This window comes from Girardinichthys multiradiatus, chromosome 10 (genome assembly GCF_021462225.1).
Source record: "Girardinichthys multiradiatus isolate DD_20200921_A chromosome 10, DD_fGirMul_XY1, whole genome shotgun sequence".
Classification (NCBI taxonomy): domain Eukaryota; kingdom Metazoa; phylum Chordata; class Actinopteri; order Cyprinodontiformes; family Goodeidae; genus Girardinichthys; species Girardinichthys multiradiatus.
Genome location: NC_061803.1, coordinates 10,640,713 through 10,659,271, shown reverse-complemented (window position 1 = coordinate 10,659,271; position 18,559 = coordinate 10,640,713). Strand labels below are relative to the sequence as shown.

General features: G+C 41.0%; 1 protein-coding gene across 24 annotated transcripts in view; it reads right to left on the bottom strand.

Annotated features, from left to right (window-relative positions):
* Positions 1 to 18,559, bottom strand: part of LOC124875148 (calcium-activated potassium channel subunit alpha-1) — a 143,674-nt gene that overhangs the window by 100,873 nt on the left and 24,242 nt on the right. For all 24 annotated transcript variants that reach the window (XM_047377050.1, XM_047377059.1, XM_047377054.1 and 21 more), the window contains exon 2: positions 16,990 to 17,133. In XM_047377050.1, the coding sequence (XP_047233006.1) occupies positions 16,990 to 17,133 (144 nt within the window). The remainder of the gene's footprint in view (positions 1 to 16,989; positions 17,134 to 18,559) is intronic.

The following is an 18,559-nucleotide window of genomic DNA, read 5'->3' as shown; positions in this document are numbered from 1 at the left end:
GGGGAACCGGTGCTGATGGTCAGGGAGTCAGAGACGTGCTTCCCCAGCCTCACGCGCTGCTTCCTGTCAGACAGGAAGTCAGTGATCCACCTGCAGGTGGAGTCGGGCACACTCAGCTGGGAGAGCTTCTCCTGGAGCAGAACTGGGACGATGGTGTTGAAGGCAGAGCTGAAATCCACAAACAGGATCCTGGCATAGGTTCCTGTGAAGTCCAGGTGCCGGAGGATGAAGTGAAGGGCTAGGTTGACTGCATCATCTACAGACCTGTTGGCTCTGTAGGCAAACTGCAGGGGGTCCAGGAGGGGGTCGGTGATGTCTTTTAGGTGTGAGAGCACAAGGCGCTCAAAGGACTTCATCACCACAGAGGTCAGGGCGACGGGTCTGAAGTCATTAAGCCCTGTGGTCCTTGGCTTCTTGGGAACAGGGACGATGGTGGAGGACTTGAAGCAGGCTGGCACATGACATGTCTCCAGTGAGGTGTTAAAAATGTCTGTGAAGACTGGAGACAGCTGATCAGCGCAGTGCTTCAGGCTGGCTGGTGAGACAGAATCCGGACCAGCAGCTTTCCAGGGGTTCTGTCTCCTGAAGAGTTTGTTGACGTCCCTCTCCTGGATGGAAAGAGCCGTCCTCGGCGTGGGTAGGGGGCTGGTGGGGGGGAACTTCAGGGTGGGGGTTGGAGGTGCCAAGGCCCCTCTTGAGGTTGGGGAGGTGGGGGTGGTGGATTGTGGCTGCAGCTGTTGGGGGGCGTCGTGGGGGATGGTTGCAGGACTGTCCCTTTGTCTTTCAAAGCGGCAGTAGAACTCCTTCAGGTCGTTGGCGAGGCGTCGGTCATTGATGGAGTGGGGGGCTTTCGGCTTGTAGTTGGTGATTTGCTTGAGCCCTTTCCAGACAGATGCAGAGTCGTTGGCTGAGAACTGGTTTTGGAGCTTCTCAGAGTACAGTCGTTTGGCCTCTTTCACTGCCTTGCCAAACTTGTACTTTGCCTCTCTGTATATGTCTTTGTCCCCACTCCTGAAGGCCTCTTCCTTATCCAGTCTTAACCTTCTGAGTTTAGCTGTGAACCAGGGTTTGTCGTTGTTGTAACTCACCCTGGTGCATGATGGTACACAGCTGTCCTCACAGAAGCTGATGTAGGAAGTCACAGCCTCTGTGTACTCGTCCAGACTGTTGGTAGTAGTCCTGAACACATCCCAGTCTGTACAGCCTAAACACGCCTGGAGATTCTCCACAGCCTCACTGCTCCACTTCCTTGTCGTCCTCACAACAGGTTTGCAGAGCTTTAGTTTCTGCCTGTATGCAGGAATCAGGTGGACCATGATGTGATCGGATTGGCCCAGTGCAGCACGTGGGACGGCGTGATAAGCGTCTCTGATGGTGGTGTAACAGTGATCCAGAATGTTGTCCTCTCTGGTCGGACATTTTATAAACTGTCTATATTTGGGGAGTTCGTGGGTGAGATTACCTTTGTTAAAGTCGCCAACGACGATAACTAAGGAGTCCGAGTTGGTCCGCTCCACATTCAGTATCTGGTCGGCGAGCATGCGCTGTGCGACCTGCACGTTAGCTGGCGGCGGGATGTAAACACCGACCAGGATGAACGAAGCGAACTCACGGGGGGAATAGAAAGGCTTACAGTTTATGATGAAGGATTCCAGGTCTGGAGAACAGTGCTGCTGAATCACTGTCACGTCGTTGCACCAACCACTGTTGAGGTAAAAACAGATTCCTCCACCTTTCGCTTTGCCGGAGAGTTCCGTGTCTCTGTCCGCTCTGTAGAGCTGGAATCCTGCCAGCTGCAGCGCAGAGTCCGGTATTAATCCACACAGCCACGTCTCCATGAAGCACAAAACTGCCGATGAATAAAAGTCCCTGTTTTTCCCCAACAGCAGTTGTAGTTCCTCAATTTTGTTGGGAAGTGAGCGCACGTTAGAGAGAAATATTCCAGGTAACGGTGTTCGTAGTCCACGCTGGCGAAGACGTACCAGCACCCCAGCCCGTTTCCCTCTCTTCCGCGTGAACAAAGGTGAGCGCACCTTTGACCAGAATGTCCAAAAATTCCAGAGCAGTAGGCAGAAAAGTGGGAAATAACTCCTCTGGTGTAGTAGCCCTGATGTTCATGAGTTCTTCTCTGGTGAGAGAGCTCCGGATACCATCACAGAAGACCGTTTTAAAGCAAAAAACAAAACAAAACAATGCGCACCAACACGCCGAGGCGACCATCTGCGGCGCCATCTTGAAAAAGAGTGTAAGGGTTCTCAAACTTCATGGAGCATGCAAAAAACTTTCATAATGAGGTTATGGTGGTTCAGCATACTTTGGGTTCTGGATGCAGTGTGGAAGAACCTGGTAGCATCAGTGGTAGCTCATTCATGATGCGGGGACTGTGCACATCTGTACATCTTGGTCATCAGAAAAAATTGTTAAGGTACTGGCCACACTGACCTCATTGCAAGGCTACAGAGAGCTCATCCTGCCTACAAAGGACTGACAATGCTCCAAGTAATTTACTCCAAGGCTTTTGGCAACACAGTTTCTACCCACATGGTTTCCTGGATATGGCTTTGATAAAAAAGGAACTCCACTAGAAGCTAAATTGAATAATGCATGTTCTCCAAAAAAGAAAAAACCAGTAACCATGTTCACACTACCAGCAGGGGAGAACACCTCCAAACCGCGGCAATGACGGGATGCTGGGAGGCTGGAAGAAACTGATTTTTTTTCTGGCAGCCGATCACATGTAGTCCTGCAATCATATTTTGAAATGAAGTGAGGGGGAGGTGTTGGCTGGAGGAGGAGGAGGAAAAATGTGCATAGTGACAATAAGAATGGCGGCGTAACATTGATTAGCATATAAACTGCAGTATTTGAATGCTCTCTTTTTGCATTGTAAGGAACATCTGTAAACACAGAAGAAACACTTGCAGGTCACATCAAGTTCCGCCATCTTGCTACTTTATGCTGAATGCATGCTTGGTTCTCAAAACTGGTGGAAACGCATGTTAGTTATCAACAAAACATCAAAGTTTGAAGGCACCTGACACAAAATGGTTCAAGAATGAGAGCTCTTGGACAGTTGTGTTCCCACCACAATAGGCAAAGTGTTAAGAGGTCATTTCACAAATAACTGAGAAACCCAGTCACTCAAATCAACTCTAGATTGACATGCTTGACAGTAATAACTAAGCTCTGAAAAGGGAGGTATACTAACAACATGTTTATGCTCTGAATGTCTTTTTTTCATTTTACTTCATTTAGCTTCTAAATGAGAAAAGGAATAGTTGATTTGACTTTTACGGACGGCTATTGACCCAGAAACCAGAGCCAAGTCTTTACAAGCAAGACTTGAAAACTGGTCCAGCCTTTTAAAGATTCAAAGGAAAACTAGCTGATGGATATTTTAAGTGCCTCTGCAAAGTACTCTAAATGTTGAAAATGTTTGACTGAATGGACATCTAAAAGAGCTGTGTAAATCTCTGTAATTGTGCCATAAAATTGTGTTTTAATGTTTTAGTTCTTTAAGTGGGAGCCAGAACAACTATAAAATTATATATTTAAGCCAAAGGCATATTTGCTAGTAAGCTCCACAAATCATCATTCATTTAAAAGATTAGAGTTGTGTTCGGAACATTTCAAACTACTCAAAGTAGATTATTGCAGTAAAATACAAACAGTAATACCTGTAAAGTTTTGCAGGTACCAGAAGTACAAAAAGACACTTCAGTCAAATTAAATGTCAGCACCTCTTTCATGTTACATTTTTATGACATGTAGCTGAACAGAAGGTTATTATGTATGCTGCTATTTCTTTCAATTCTGTTATATTTAGTTGATCCTAATCTGTTCTAACTAGTCATCTCACATGAATCCCATTTTTCTTATTTGCCTCACAAATTTAGTAACTATTTCTAAGTTACTGTGTCCTAGTGGAATTTTAGGTCTGCAGCTGTCCTTCATCCGGGGTTCCAGGTCTATAAAGGCAACAAAAAATGCGTTAAATCTGTAAAATGAAAGTTTGTAGAAAAAGTCAAATGAACTGTTAGTTTAATTTTTACAAATAAATATCTGAATTATTTTCCTCTCACACTTTTTCTTTCAGGTTGGCCCTGTATTTTAGCTTTATCTATCTTCTCCACAGCATGGTGCTACCTCCATTATTTTTATGGGTTTATTGGTCGTGTTTATTCTAAGTTGCAAAAAGCAAAAATAAATAGACCAGAAACCAGTTTGATGTTTGTCTTTTGACTGTTGGCCATAATGCTCAGATATTAAAATAATCATGGTGATTGAAGCACTCAGAAACCAGATCCTCCACTAAACCTTTGGTGGCCACACACATGTGCTCAGTTTGTGTTTCATGTTGTATAGGTCTCACTGTAACTACCTACAGCCTGAAACAAGATCCTTTGTTTGTTTTACAACGACCTTTGTACACTGTGGACGATCTGATCTATCAGTGCCGTTGACGTTCTTGCCGATGTGAAAACAATGCTGCTATCCTTGAATTTTCGGGTCAAGACCACTAGATTCTCATGCAGCTCCAGCCCTCAGTTTATTTGAGATTCTCTCTGTGTTGTTGCAGACTCCTTCATGTGCCGCAATAAAACTATTCTCATTGGACCAAATCTGCATGTTTTGCCCTTCTTAATAAATAAGAGACTTAAACTTTTTATACAACAGCTTTCATTATTATTCAGATATTAAAATGCTTCACAATCAGAACAAGCAAAGCAGAGCTTCAAATCCATCAATGGCTTAGCCGTAATTTAAGCCAACCCTGGAAGCATCCCAAAAACTCTCACAGCAAGGCGTAAAGAGCTTACTGTAGGATAGGAGGGGAAGGATGTTTCTACCCACAACAGCTCCCTGCTGAATTATCAGAATGCAGCTAACTTAACAAAAGTGACAGACATAAATAAAAAATTCAATATAACATGTATTTTTGTCTATGATATTTGAGAGAAAACAAAATATGTCTCATCTAAGAGGCCTTTTGTGTTGAATCAGAGGTCCTCTGTACAAAGATTTATTCAGTGTTAAAATTCAGAAAGTGGAATATATATACACATAGGGCGGCAATAATTAATTGCTGATTAATCGATTATTGAAATAACCATTAAATAATTTAGTAAAATAATAATTGTTAACTGGTCTATACAGACTCTAAAATATGCCATTTGCAGAAGGAACAGCCCACTCAGAGCAGTAATTAGGCCAAAACTGTATAAGAAATATCTATGTTTTTGCATTTAAGATGAAAAACTTTCTTTGTCTGTAAATATGCTCTATCCAGAACCCCTCAAGTGGCATAGCTTTAGCTTCACCTGGTTCAAATTCTGTAACACATCTTCTATTAAGTACCTTTTGTGCCTTTATGTACATACATATATGGCCTATATAAAGACCTTGATTTCCAAATTAAATACAAAATTTACATCCACTGAGAGGAGAATTTTGTGCAACAGTCCAGGTGTTCTTCGCAGTGGCCCACACGTACTACAAGGCAAGAAAGAATTGGAGGTGAAATCCTTGATGCGTCTGTGTGTGGTGGCTCTTGACAAAGAAGAAGCTATGCGAGTCCTTCAACATGGGTTGCTAAGTTACTAGCTTGGGAGCTCACACTTGCTGATAGTACAATGACCTGGTGCTGCACAGATGAGTGAGTAAAAGAAGATGGCTTCATCAAAAATACATAAAGTGGACTATGAAAATCACACATTTAAAGATGAATGGACAGAAGCATATGGTCTCTTACAGCACAACAGTGAGCATACGAGTGAGTACAGTGGATTTTGGGAAAACACAAAAAGCCTTTCACTGACTGGGAAATGATCACAGAGTGCATGGAAGCTGTGGCAGAAACACTTTAAGAAGGAAAAGAAGGACAACTTAAGGAAAAGGTTAAATAAATTCCCATGCCTTCCAAAAGCACAAGGAGAGCAGAATTACACCAAGGTGCACAGACCCAGCTCGGCTGTGCCATTAGAAGTGGGTTTAATATTGATACTTAAATTGGATTGCTATTTTCTGTTCAGCATATGATTCCATGGACATACAAATAATTGATCAGTAGTTTAAAAAAACCTAGTGTTAATTAACTGTTAAATAAAGATGAAAGAAAATATTTTTGTCTCTTGATTCAAAATGTTTGGACCCCAAAGTGTTTGGATGAGGGAGGGAGTGGACCTCCTGTTTTAATTGGGGACCCCTGATTTAGATAGTTGTTTTGCAATTATGCAGAAGTCTTCAGGCTTGGCAGTAGTCCAGCAGACAGTCATGGATATCCTGCACAACGTAGGTATGCCACAAATGGTCATTCCCTAAAGAAGCTTGCTGTTCAGGGTGAACAAGCCCATTCAAAAATTTCAAAACACGCGGACTGCAGCTGGAGTCAGTGCATTAGCCACATGCTTTGCATATGTTGTGCAGTATATGGACATACTTATCCATAGGCCAACATCTCTGAGAAACTAAATTTTTCCTTTTCAACAATTTTCTAGGCCTTGTAACCATTTAATAATTTTTGCTAATCTTGACAAAATGTAGACATGAAATCATTTACTTTCAATCCTATTTTTGCTTAACTTTAGCTTAAAAGTCTATGGAAACATTTTGATGTATATTCAACTAATAATTTCCCAAACTTATGTGGCAGGATTAAGAAAAGTCATCTAAAATGATACACAATCATAGTAAAAATAACACAACCACTTTACATTCTAAGCTTATGTTTTATTTATGTAGTTTCCAGAGAGGTGTATTAGTTTTTCATCTTTGTTTAATAAATACTGAGATGGCCAAATCTATGGTGTGCACTTTTAAACAGTTTGGGTTAGCTTTAAATAATTTAAGAACCTTGTAAAGACCAGATCATTCATCAAAAGGTCCATTGCCAACATAGTCAGCTGTTCCATCTCCTTAAATAGAATTTTTCTCAAAAGACAAGATTTGTTGTTTTTCCTTCTAGTTCTCATGGTTTGAGAGCATCTTTAAAATGGGAGTTTAGTAGACTAAGTGTATTATTTAAACATTAAAACCATAGAGCTGAAACAGGGTGCAAGTTCATTCTACTACAACTGTGCTTTGCGGATTTAAAACCAAGTCAAAGTCTGTGATGGGTCCTGTAGGAACCCGAGCTCTAATTCCTATGTAAAGACTGAGATATGAGTTTTCTGCTAATGTCCAAAGAATGTAATTTGCATCGGGCTCCAAGAGCTTCTTCTTAACTTCAGTAAATACTGTCCCAAAAATGGACTCACCCAACAATAACAAAAGGCAAGAAAAACCAGAGACTGATAGAAGGAAAGGAAGTGAGGAAGGAAGGAAGAAAGAAAGAAACAAAGACTTCAGTAAATACTGAAAATGGACTCACCCAACAATAATAAAAGGCAAGAAAAACCAGAGACTGATAGAAGGAAAGGAAGTGAGGAAGGAAGGAAGAAAGAAAGAAACAAAGACTTCAGTAAATACTGAAAATGGACTCACCCAACAATAATAAAAGGCAAGAAAAACCAGAGACTGATAGAAGGAAAGGAAGTGAGGAAGGAAGAAAGAAACAAAGAAACAAACAAAGGAAGGAACGAACGAACGAACGAAGACTCAATAAGGAAAGGCAGAAGTACATACAAGCGCAATGAAGCAAGGACGGAAGATAAGAAGGAAGCAAGGAAGGACAGAAGGAAGAAAGTTAGCTTATATGTTCATGCAGACCTGGAAAATATCAAATTTCAAACATTCTCAGATCGTGTAGCAACCTTGAACCCAGGTATATGACTGATATTGGGGAAAAAGGATTTTGCTTTTGATTCTGAAAAAATAGCTAATGTCTTTCAGTCATGTTAAGTCTTGTTTGCTTCTTTTTTGAGGGAAACAGAGTTCAGTGGAAGACAACTCCCAAGTTTGCTTTAAATGAAGTGGTGAATGATTTAAACAAAATTCTTTGGTTTTGACTCCAGAAAGAACAACAGACAGCTAAATAACTTTCGCTTTACGTGTCTTTTTTTTTTGTAATGCCATGACAAAACAGACCTGACAGCTGCTGTCTTCTGAAAATAGCAGCAGACATAGCAGCAGAATGTTGCCCTGTTGTTCATTCTGTTGTAAGGGGTGGTAGTTTTACACACAGTCGTTTTGGCAACAGAGCCCTTTGGTGGCAAACACTAGTCCTTCTCTCTGACATGGAAACAGCCGGGTTAACAGAGTATCAATTACGTACAACATTTAACATCATAATCTGAAGCTAAATGTCAACAAAAATAAACAGAAAATACTGCTTCACATGGTGGAAAAGCTGCAATAGTGAAGAAATAACAAAGAAGAAGTTTCAAATTAGTTTCAAATAACACTAAACTATTATTCAAAAAAGCAGCATAGTGTTTACAATTTTTATTTTCCTTTTTTTAACTTTAAAAGGTTTTGCATGCTCACTGTTTGTTCCTCAAAAATCGTCTGTCCGTTTGTTGGAAAGCACTTTCTGGCCTCCTCTATACTTTCTGTGTCTGAGACTGATCCAAAGTGCCATTATGTCTTGCTGACAGAGGTCAAGGCAGATGTTGGCTTGTTCAGTAAGCCAAGCTGACAGAAATAGGATGGTCAACACCATCATCTCATCCACTACAAAACTTATGTTTGTACAAAAGCTACATGTTGAAGACAATCATGTGGTTTTCCATACGCCAGTGGTGATTGCTGGTGTAAATTTAGTTACAATTACCTTTCCCTTCTGTATGCTTTGAACTCAATCTATAGATATCTGTATTAATGATGTAATTTTTCTCCAAACTTATGCTAGAAAACATGGAGCTTGTTCTGGTTTAAGAAAATTGGAGTGCAACTTTGCAGCAGCTTCTATTGCCCCAGGGAAAGTCTGTTAATGTTGCCCTATGAAGCAAAGGTTTTACAGTTTTCAGTGGAGATTAGAGTAATTTGTGATAATGTACAGAAGAAAATTGATGGTTTGTCATGGAGAATGAGCTGCATGATCAATTGTTTATGAGGAAACCAAGTGACTGACCAAGTGAGGACGCACAGAACCAGGCAAGACAGAACCTGGGGCAACATAGCCATTAGTCGAGCACAGTCTAGAGCTGATCCTGATTAAACTATTACATTGCTGCTCATGTTTGCTTCCTGGCTAACAGGATTAATATTACATACACAACTGCTGTCAACTCTGACCAGTTTCCCTAATAATTTTGTAATTTGTTTTACTGGATTTTATTTAAGGGTGTCAGAGTATAGAAGGCTGTATTCAAATACATGATGCACTTCTCTGATTTTTAAAATTAAAAACAATGGTGTTTTTTTTACTTTCACTTTAAATGTTGTGTTTCGTTTTATTAGAAAATCTTCCCCAGAAAATACATTGACATTGTGATTGTAATGGGACACACATAAAAACACCTGAGCAATGTAAAACTCTCATAAATTACCATATTGTTACCAAGTTGATGTTGATTATGAGAACACAAACAAAAGTGTTGATTAGGATATTTTACCTAAGCATCTCAAAAACTAGTGACCAGAATGCAATCTAGGATTGAGGTCAAGTGGGAATCAAAGTAACATTCATGGAGTCTCAGTAGAGTTGGCAACAACAGACAGTTCTGTGCTACTGTTCCACTGCTTGTCTAAATAAAGCTGACTGATTTATTTTATTATTACGAACCAAGAGAATGAAAAGATCACACCTGGCTGGGAAACATGATTACTGTGGAAGAATAATTTCTAAAAGGAGGTAAAAAAAAAAAAAAAACACCCCTGATCCTAAGTTTAGGGGCAAAGACTAAAAAACCCAGAATGAAGATTTCTGCATTTCCACGAATAGAAACTTGTCCTTCGACCAGAATAATAGCCCAATGGCATCCCAGCCCCCCTGCAGACGTCCAGAGGCAAGCACACGTGGACAAAATGTCACTCAGCAGGATTTTCGTGCAGAATCTACCAACCTCAGCCACACATACTTTGTCACAAACATCAGGTTTGTGGATTTCTAAAACCAGATTCTCAACTGCGAATTAAACAGATGCATGAAACTAAAGCAGACCTGTAAGTTGTGTTTTTGGTACAGATGGAAAGTACAATCACCTGTTCAAGCAACAGAATGAGAGCTTGTGAGCTGAGCAAACAGCAGTTTGATGAGGTTGGTGATAAATAGGAAGGGTGGTCTTCCATTATGAAAATGTGGCAGGGGGAGGGGAAAACACAATAATGCATAAACTGACAGATGGGATCCTTCTGTGTCCCCAATCTCGGGTAAACTACGGTCTTGCTTCCAGCATGTTGCCGATTTAAAATGTAGCCCTTTGTTGTCCAATTTCATTTGAGTGCTTGGGAAACAGAGCTCTGATCTCCTGCAGATAGACGTCACAGAACTAAAAGGTCATCAGGAAGTGTTGTCTCTGCTAATCAAATAGACCTGAAGGGAGGGTCTGATCTTTTATAGTCAACTAAGATGTAAGGTCGGCTGGGCAAATGAACATCAGGCCTCTGGGACTTTCACAGGGCAGCTTCCACCTGTCTGTCACTCAGCATTTACTGTCAGAGGTAAACACCTGAGTTGATAATACTCATTTATCTGTGGCACAATGTGCAATCACATTTGGTTGTAATGAATCATGCTGCAGTTGTTTCAGCTCGATTTAAAAACATAATTTTTAAAACTTTATAATATCCTGGGACAAACAAAAAAATTACATACATTGCCAAACGTTTCTGCAGTGACAGATTTCTGTTTTGTGGCTTTAACATGTTTTGTGCAATATACTGACTTTTAAACAATGTTATTTGTAAAGACATCAAATTTGTCTGCAGTCAGCATATCTAGGTATGACCCTTCCTTATTACAGCCTCTTTATTTTCTCTGGCATGCTGAATATCAAGTTCAAGACCAAATCCTGTATTATGTCGCCATCATCCCTTCTCATCTTATTAGTACTCAGGGTTGTTCACAATGTGCTGGGATTAATGGTCTATTTGCACACAAAAGAGTTCCCAGTCAAAAATTCTGTCATATCCAGTAAATTAGGATAAGGATTCCAATAAGGCTGATTTTTCAGATTAAATGTACCTTTTAAAAATAACTACCTTTAAGCAGATATGAAACACACTTAAACCCACATTTCTGTATTTAAAATGTGTTTTTATTGCTCTAATGTAAGGTTCTAATCTTAAATGTTGTTTTCATTAACTGTAAGTGGAAAAATATTTTTTACAGGAATAAAGGCTTGAAAACATCAGTCAGTGTGTAATTAATTAAGAAAATGCGTTTCACTTATTGATGGAGTCACTGAAATAAATGAAGTTCTTAGTATTTTTCAAATTTATTGAGTAGGTCTGTAAATCGTAGCGCACCTACTAAAGTCAGAAATGTGACTGGGAAAATGGAAGATAACCGAGCAGCTGGCTCCATACAAAATTTAGTGAAAGGTGTCATTATAAACTACTTATAAGCATCTTGAACCATAAAATGGAGAAAAAATGAACACCATAATGCTAAAATGATTGAGACGCTGGCCTTTACACACACATGAAATTCAATGACATTTCCTTCTTACATAGGCTTAAATAGACCCTTCATTTTGTAGCATATTCAGTGCATATTTTATCACTCTTGAATATTTGGCTCTATGAGGTCAGGCAGTAATGCTAGACAAGAACAGCTGGCTCTCAGTCTCTGGTCATATTAATCCCACAGGTTCTCCACAACAAACTCACCCATCCATGTTGTGCTGGACCTTGCTTTGAGAACTCACTCATGTTGGAAGTTGAAAGGGGCCATTTTCACACTATTTTGGAAATGTCATTCTATGCTGCTGCATTAAGAGTTTATTTCTCTGGAACTTATTGGCCATGTCCAAATCCTGAAAAACAACCCCACTGCAGTGAACTTTACACTTGCCACATTGCATGCTGGCAACTGCTGCCTATCAGACTCTCAGACAGAGAAGAGTGATTAGTCTCTCCAGTGAACACGTCTCCACTGCTGTGGAGTTTAGTTGCAGTGTGCTTTACATTACTGCATCCAACGCTTTGCATCAATCTTGGTTTGGTTGCAGCTGCTTGGCCGTTCCATGAAGTCTGCATGAGGTTTGGAAGACTGTAGCTTTTGTCTCTGCAGAAAGTAGACTACACACACAGTTTTACTGTGTCATACTGTACATCTCATTATCCATTGGGTTTTATATAGCGGATAAATTAATTCACACACATACTTTTGCAGAGTTCTCCACCAAGGAAATACTGTCCTGATCTCTGCCGGAGACTCCTTACCATCCTGAGCTCTTCTTCACTGCAAACTGCTCACACTGAAGCTCTCAATGATCCAGAAAACTAGCTTTTCTGAAGGACTACCTTTAGTACATGTTTCCTTCCAACCAAGGGCGTTTTGAAAAGCAACAAAAGCAATGTTTTTAACACTTGCTAACTCAAGAACATTGATTTTAAGCACATCAGTTTTCTGTTCCCCTCCTTGAACCACCACCTTAACGTGGTGGAGGGGTTTGAGTGCTCGAATGATCCTAGAGGCTATGTTGTCTGGGGCTTAAATCCCCCTGGTAGGGTATCCCATGGCAAACAGGCTCTACGTGACGGGTCAGACAAAGAGCGGTTCAAGCACCCCTCATGACGACTATTAAATCGAGGCACGTGACGTCGCCTGGTACGGCAGAGCCGGAGTCCCACCCTGGAGCCAGACCTGGGGTCAGGACTCGTCGGAGAGCCCCTGGTGGCTGGGTTGCTCCTCGCGGGACCCGGCCGGGCCAAGCCCGAACGAGAGACACGAGGCCATCCCCCAGTGGGCCCACCACCTGCAGGGGGAACCGTGAGGGACCGGTGCAAAGAGGATTGGGCGGCGGACGAAGGTGGAGACCTCGGCGGCCCGATCCCCGGATGCTTAGGCTGGTTCTAGGGACGTGGAATGTCACCTCGCTGGGGGGGAAGGAGCCTGAGATTGTGCGGAAGGTTGAGAGATATTGACTAGAAATAGTCGGGCTCGCCTCCACGCACAGCGTGGGCTCTGGAACCCATCTCCTTGAGAGGGGCTGGACTCTCTTCTACTCTGGAGTGGCCCACCGGGAGAGGCGGCGGGCTGGGTTTGCTTGTTGCCCCCCAGCTCAGCCGTCTCGTGTTGGGGTTTACCCCGGTGGATGAGAGGGTCACATCCCTGTGCCTTCGGGTTGGGGACAGGTTTCTGACTGTCGTTTCGGCCTACGGGCCGAGCGGTAGTGTGTAGTACCTGGCCTTCTTGGCGTCCCCGTCCGGGGTGCTGGATAGTGCCCCTCCTGGGGACTCCATTATTCTGCTGGGGGACTTCAACGCCCACGTGGGAAACGACAGTGACACCTGGAAAGGCCTGATCGGGAGGAATGGCCTCCCTAATCTGAATCTGAGTGCTGTTTCGTTATTGGACTTCTGTGCTAGTCACAGATTATCTATAATGAACACCATGTTCAAACATAAGGGTGTCCATCAGTGCACTTGGCACCAGGACACCCTAGGCAGCAGGTCGATGATCGACTTTGTTGTCGTATCATCAGACCTTCGGCCGCATGTTTTGGACACTCGGGTGAAGAGAGGGGCTGAGCTGTCCACTGATCACCACCTGGTGGTGAGATGGATCCACTGGAGGAGGAGAAAGCCGGACAGACTTGGCAGGCCCAAGCGCATAGTGAGGGTCTATTGGGAACATCTGGCGGAGCCTTTGGCCAGGGATGTATTCAACTCCCACCTCTGGGAGAGCTTTGACCAGATTCCGGGGGATGTTGGAGACATAGAGTATGAGTGGACCATGTTCTCCGCATCTATTGTCGATGCTGCTGCCCGTAGCTGCGGCCGTAAGGTCCAGAAAGGGAAAGGAAGTAAGGTAAAAGAGTAGTAAGAATGCAATGAAGTAAGGAGGGAGAGCAAAAGGAAGGAAGAAAGGACACAAGGAGAAAACGAAAGTAGAACACAAGGGGGAAAGAAAGAAAGAACACAAGAGGGGCGGATGTAAGTATACTAGGAAGTAGGAAGGAACACAGCATAGACAGCAGAATAGGGAATAAAGCCTGTAAATATTTTTCGATACTCTTATTTTCTTTTCCATACTTATTCAGACCTGGAAAAAATGTTTATCAAATTCCAGACATTTGCAGACTGTCCGAGATGGTGTAGGAATCAGGTTAGACATTAATGGCTGTGCACCCATAAAGCTTGAACTGATAAACACCACTAGAACATTTCTTGACATTGGTATTATAACAAACAGGCAAAAGATGGTTTAAGTTGCTTGCACACTGAAAAGAAAATGCATTGGGAGATGCTGTAATAGCAGAATAATAAACACACAGAAAAATGTACGCATACGACACAACCATATTACACCATTCCCCCTTTTACTTAAGCCATTGCTTGCTCGTACTTCCCAGCACAACTTTCTCTCAGATGGCCTGAAAACAGGCTTTAATGTGTGCCCTAAAAAGGCAGAAAGAGAAAACACACATCTGCTGTATTTAGGTAAGCTGTGGTTGCTATGGTTACAGATAAGTACTCGCTAAACAGCTGTGTGTCAAGCCATCTTTGAGCCTGAGCACTTAAAGCTGCACATACACCCATTTCCACCAACAAAAAGGCCCAAATTGAGATAAGCTTTGGTGTTTAAAAAGAAAAAATACATGTAATAAGGAATAGAAGCTGACATCATATTTGCCTAAAATTACCATCAAAAATAACCTGAATCACATCTGTGCTTTGAAACAGGAAATAAGGATGCCAAAGGGACAACCTGAGAACACTACAAGAAAAAAAAACATTTCACTTTATATCAACGAAATCTCAATAGCCATTCATAAAAACAGGACAAATTCAAGCAGCCAGAATCAAAGAGCATGGTCCATTTGCAAGGTATACTACAATTCTAAAAACTCATGTATTTCACGTAACAAACTCAAATTTTCTGTCATACCATTCCATTCATCCATTTTCAGCCCACTTATCCTTGCAAGGTCGCAGAGGGGCTGGTGCCTATCCCTAGCAGTCACTGGACAGGTCCATCACAAGGCAACACAGATACAGGACCAACAACCATGCACACACACACATACATACTCACTTCTCAGGGTAATTTACAGTGACCAGTTCACATAACATTCATATTTGTGGATTTTGGGATTTTGGGAGAAAGCTGGAGTACCAAGAGAGAACCCATGCATGCACAGCGAGAACACGCTAAATCCATACAGAAATCCAGGACCTTCTTGCTTTAAGGTAACAGAGCTAACAACTGCCCCACTGTGCAGCTCATTAAACAATTTCTTCAGTTTAACCTTCTTTTACTAATATGCCTGGATCCTGCACTACTTAATCTGGTCTTATTCTTTGGAGCAAATAGTATAGTTCCCCACCCCCCACCTTTTCTTTCAAGCCATCAGTCAGCTGTGTATCCTTGCTAAAGGATAGAAAATACCCTAAACATTTCCTTCAATGGAAAAAGGAAACTTGGTTGTTTGAGTGTTATTACTAATAAATTTGAGTTATTTGTCAGAGATTACACCTACATTTTTTGCAAATAATTTAATGTTCATAACAAAGATTCCAAGAGCTTGGACAATATTATTTGGCATTTGTGTAGGGGCAAAAATGAGAACATCTGTTTTTTTAATGATTTAACTGGAGAAAATTGAAAAGCATCCAGCTGATCTCTGCTACTCATTGGTGGAAAGTAGAGGGTCCATTGTTAAGGAAAAGCTGACTTTTTTATGTGTAGTGGTCCAGAGGCACACATCTACAGACCGAAAAAGACTGTAAAATTTAAATAGTAAAATCTAAATAAACACATTTTTATTTTATGTTTTATCTTTTGGGAGAAAGCTGTCTCATTTTCTGTCAGAATACCCAAACCATTTACGTTTGGAAAAAAAACATGAATATAGTGAACATAAAAAAAAGAAGTAAATAAATTTAGATGTTACTTGCCTTAGAGGACAGTTGCACAAGTGTGCACTGTAATAAGACAATGGCGTCTCACTGTGGGTTTCAGTTGTAGTAGGAACTATCAAAAACACCTTTTTTTTAATTACCTAAAAGGTCTCAAAATCATGCTCAATAAAAATATTCATACAGTATATATTTCAAATTATATAAGTTGAAAAAGAATGAACATCCTTACCTCATAATTACAGAATTTACTTTCAACTTTTAGGTTTCATTGAATATTGTATAAACTAAAATATTCTATAAGGCTACTTCTCACTCAACATTCATGAATATTACGTTCTGCATACACGGCAAAAAAGAAATGCTGCAGCAAATTTAAAAGAAAGAAATTGGGTTCAAGCCTGAAGGACTGCAGCAAGCCTTGGCATGGTGCTGCCACTCATGCCATTTCATTTCATTCATGAGTCTTAGTTCTTCCAGTGCCAAGCACTTAAGGCCAAAAATCATCAAACACCTTTTGCAAGATTAAAAAATGGCATCCAACTTCTTAGCTAGATGTCACTGCAAAGGCTTATTCCAGCCAACATTTAAATGAGAAGAGATTCTCCCAATACATTATAAAAGGTAATAAGATGATGTCATACAGGTTTTTTTAGACAAACCAGACAGCATCACATCAAAGATTTAATTTTTAAACTGTACATCCCTGCCTTTATATCTGTTTATCTCAGCTGTCTGCAGAAGTTATTAAGGATATGACCTTAATACGCTCCCTAAATCTCTTCTTTCCTGCTTTGTTGAGAGATAAACCAAGATATGCAAGTCAACAGTTTATGGCATGACAAAGTAAAAGTATGCATAGTTTGAGGCTGGTCCGATGCTCAGATAGGCCCAGATGCATCACAACTTCTAATTATCACTATACCTAATAAGTCAAAAACACAGTGGGGAACCTAACAGCAGCAGATTGTCTCAGCACAATTTAGGGGTAATAGTGATTTTCTGTCATGAATCATCTGAATAACCAAGCAATAATCTGTGCCTGTTGTGACAAAAGATGCTGGAAGAGTGTGAACTCACCAGGATTCTTCCCGTTAGAGTCTGAGCGGATATCATGACTCCGGCCCAGTCTTTCACTGATGTCATCCAGCCCACCTCGCTCACCACAGCGTCCTCTTTGTCTATACGCTTAATGCCATCACCTGTGGTGATCCGGTGGACATCCTGAAAGAAGATGCACAGTTAAGACTTCATGACTAAATTTGACATGTACAAAGACATGTTTTAAGAAGTAATCTCAAGGCAAAACATTTTCCTGTTTTGTAACTTTGAACTGATCCCTTATGCGCTGTCTTATACCACCTTTTATGCAGCTCTTTTAGGCAATCCCATAAAAAGGCAAACTTCTGCAGTTTGAATTAAATAACATGGTTATTTCAGGACATTTCATACCAATCCTACATGATGTTTTCCAGATCCAAATTTACCCACTGATAAAAAATTGTTTTCTATAATGTACTTCATGGAAATGTGGCTATAAGACTCCAATAACATCTAAACCCAGTTTCTCAAAAATCCTTGGTTTGATCAGGGGTCTTAATCTGTTAAAGCTAAAGAAAATCAACTGATCCTAATGAGGATTCCAATGGAAAATGGTAAAATATAATATCTACAAATGTTGTTGAATTACATGCTAGATTTGATCTTTTTTTGATTATTTCATAATTCTTAACTACTAAAAGTAATAAGCTTAAATGCTACATTTAAATACAAGGTCCAATATGGTTTGTTAACATGCACAACAAGGATGCTGGGATGAAATAAATTTGCATAATTTTGACTTGTTTTTAATGGAGAATAATGTCTTTTAAATAATATATTGGTAATACTTTTTGAATAGCTTCTACTTAAAAACAACACCTAAAGAAATAATAAAATTATTAGCTAGAATAGTTGTGGATGTTTGCTGGGTAAGGATTGTGCAAAACAGCATGAAAATAAAATCAGAAATGTAAAAATGTTATGTTATATTTAACAACAAAGTTCAAGGCCTCCAAAACAAACCTACGCACACATTTGCACACATGCATTTGGTAAACATTCACAGAGAGAGTAGCAAAGACACTCCAGGAGTGTATCCATGGCAGCCACTGAGCTCCTGGTGTTTCTGCTTCACTGAGTGGGCTGCCTGCACGCCTGCCTGCCTCTCTGACTGTCTTTCTTACAGCTTTTCCATCTGTCTGGTGGGACTTTGATGATTCACGGAGCAGGAAATCAAGACAGGATGCAGAGGTTAGCCATGTTCCTTGATGAAACACCCTGCAGCCACGAGGCTTCTCTGTGGTACCCTCCTCACATCACTCACTCCAAGGCCTCAGTCATCTGTCGACACTCCTCTTGTTTAACTGTCAAAGGGGAGACTGACCATTCACGTGGTCACTATTAATGTGTGGTATCTGTTGCAGCTTCTTTTCTGAGTTGCAGCATTCATACCTGGGATTTTAGCATGCTACATTTCCCAGATGCAGAGCAGACAACAGTGTGTCCCTGTCATAAGGGCAACTAGCTTCAAAGAACTCTTGGCATGCAGCATGTGTTGTGTCCCCACTCTACCATAAATCTTTGTGAAGCTTGATAGGATACAGCATTA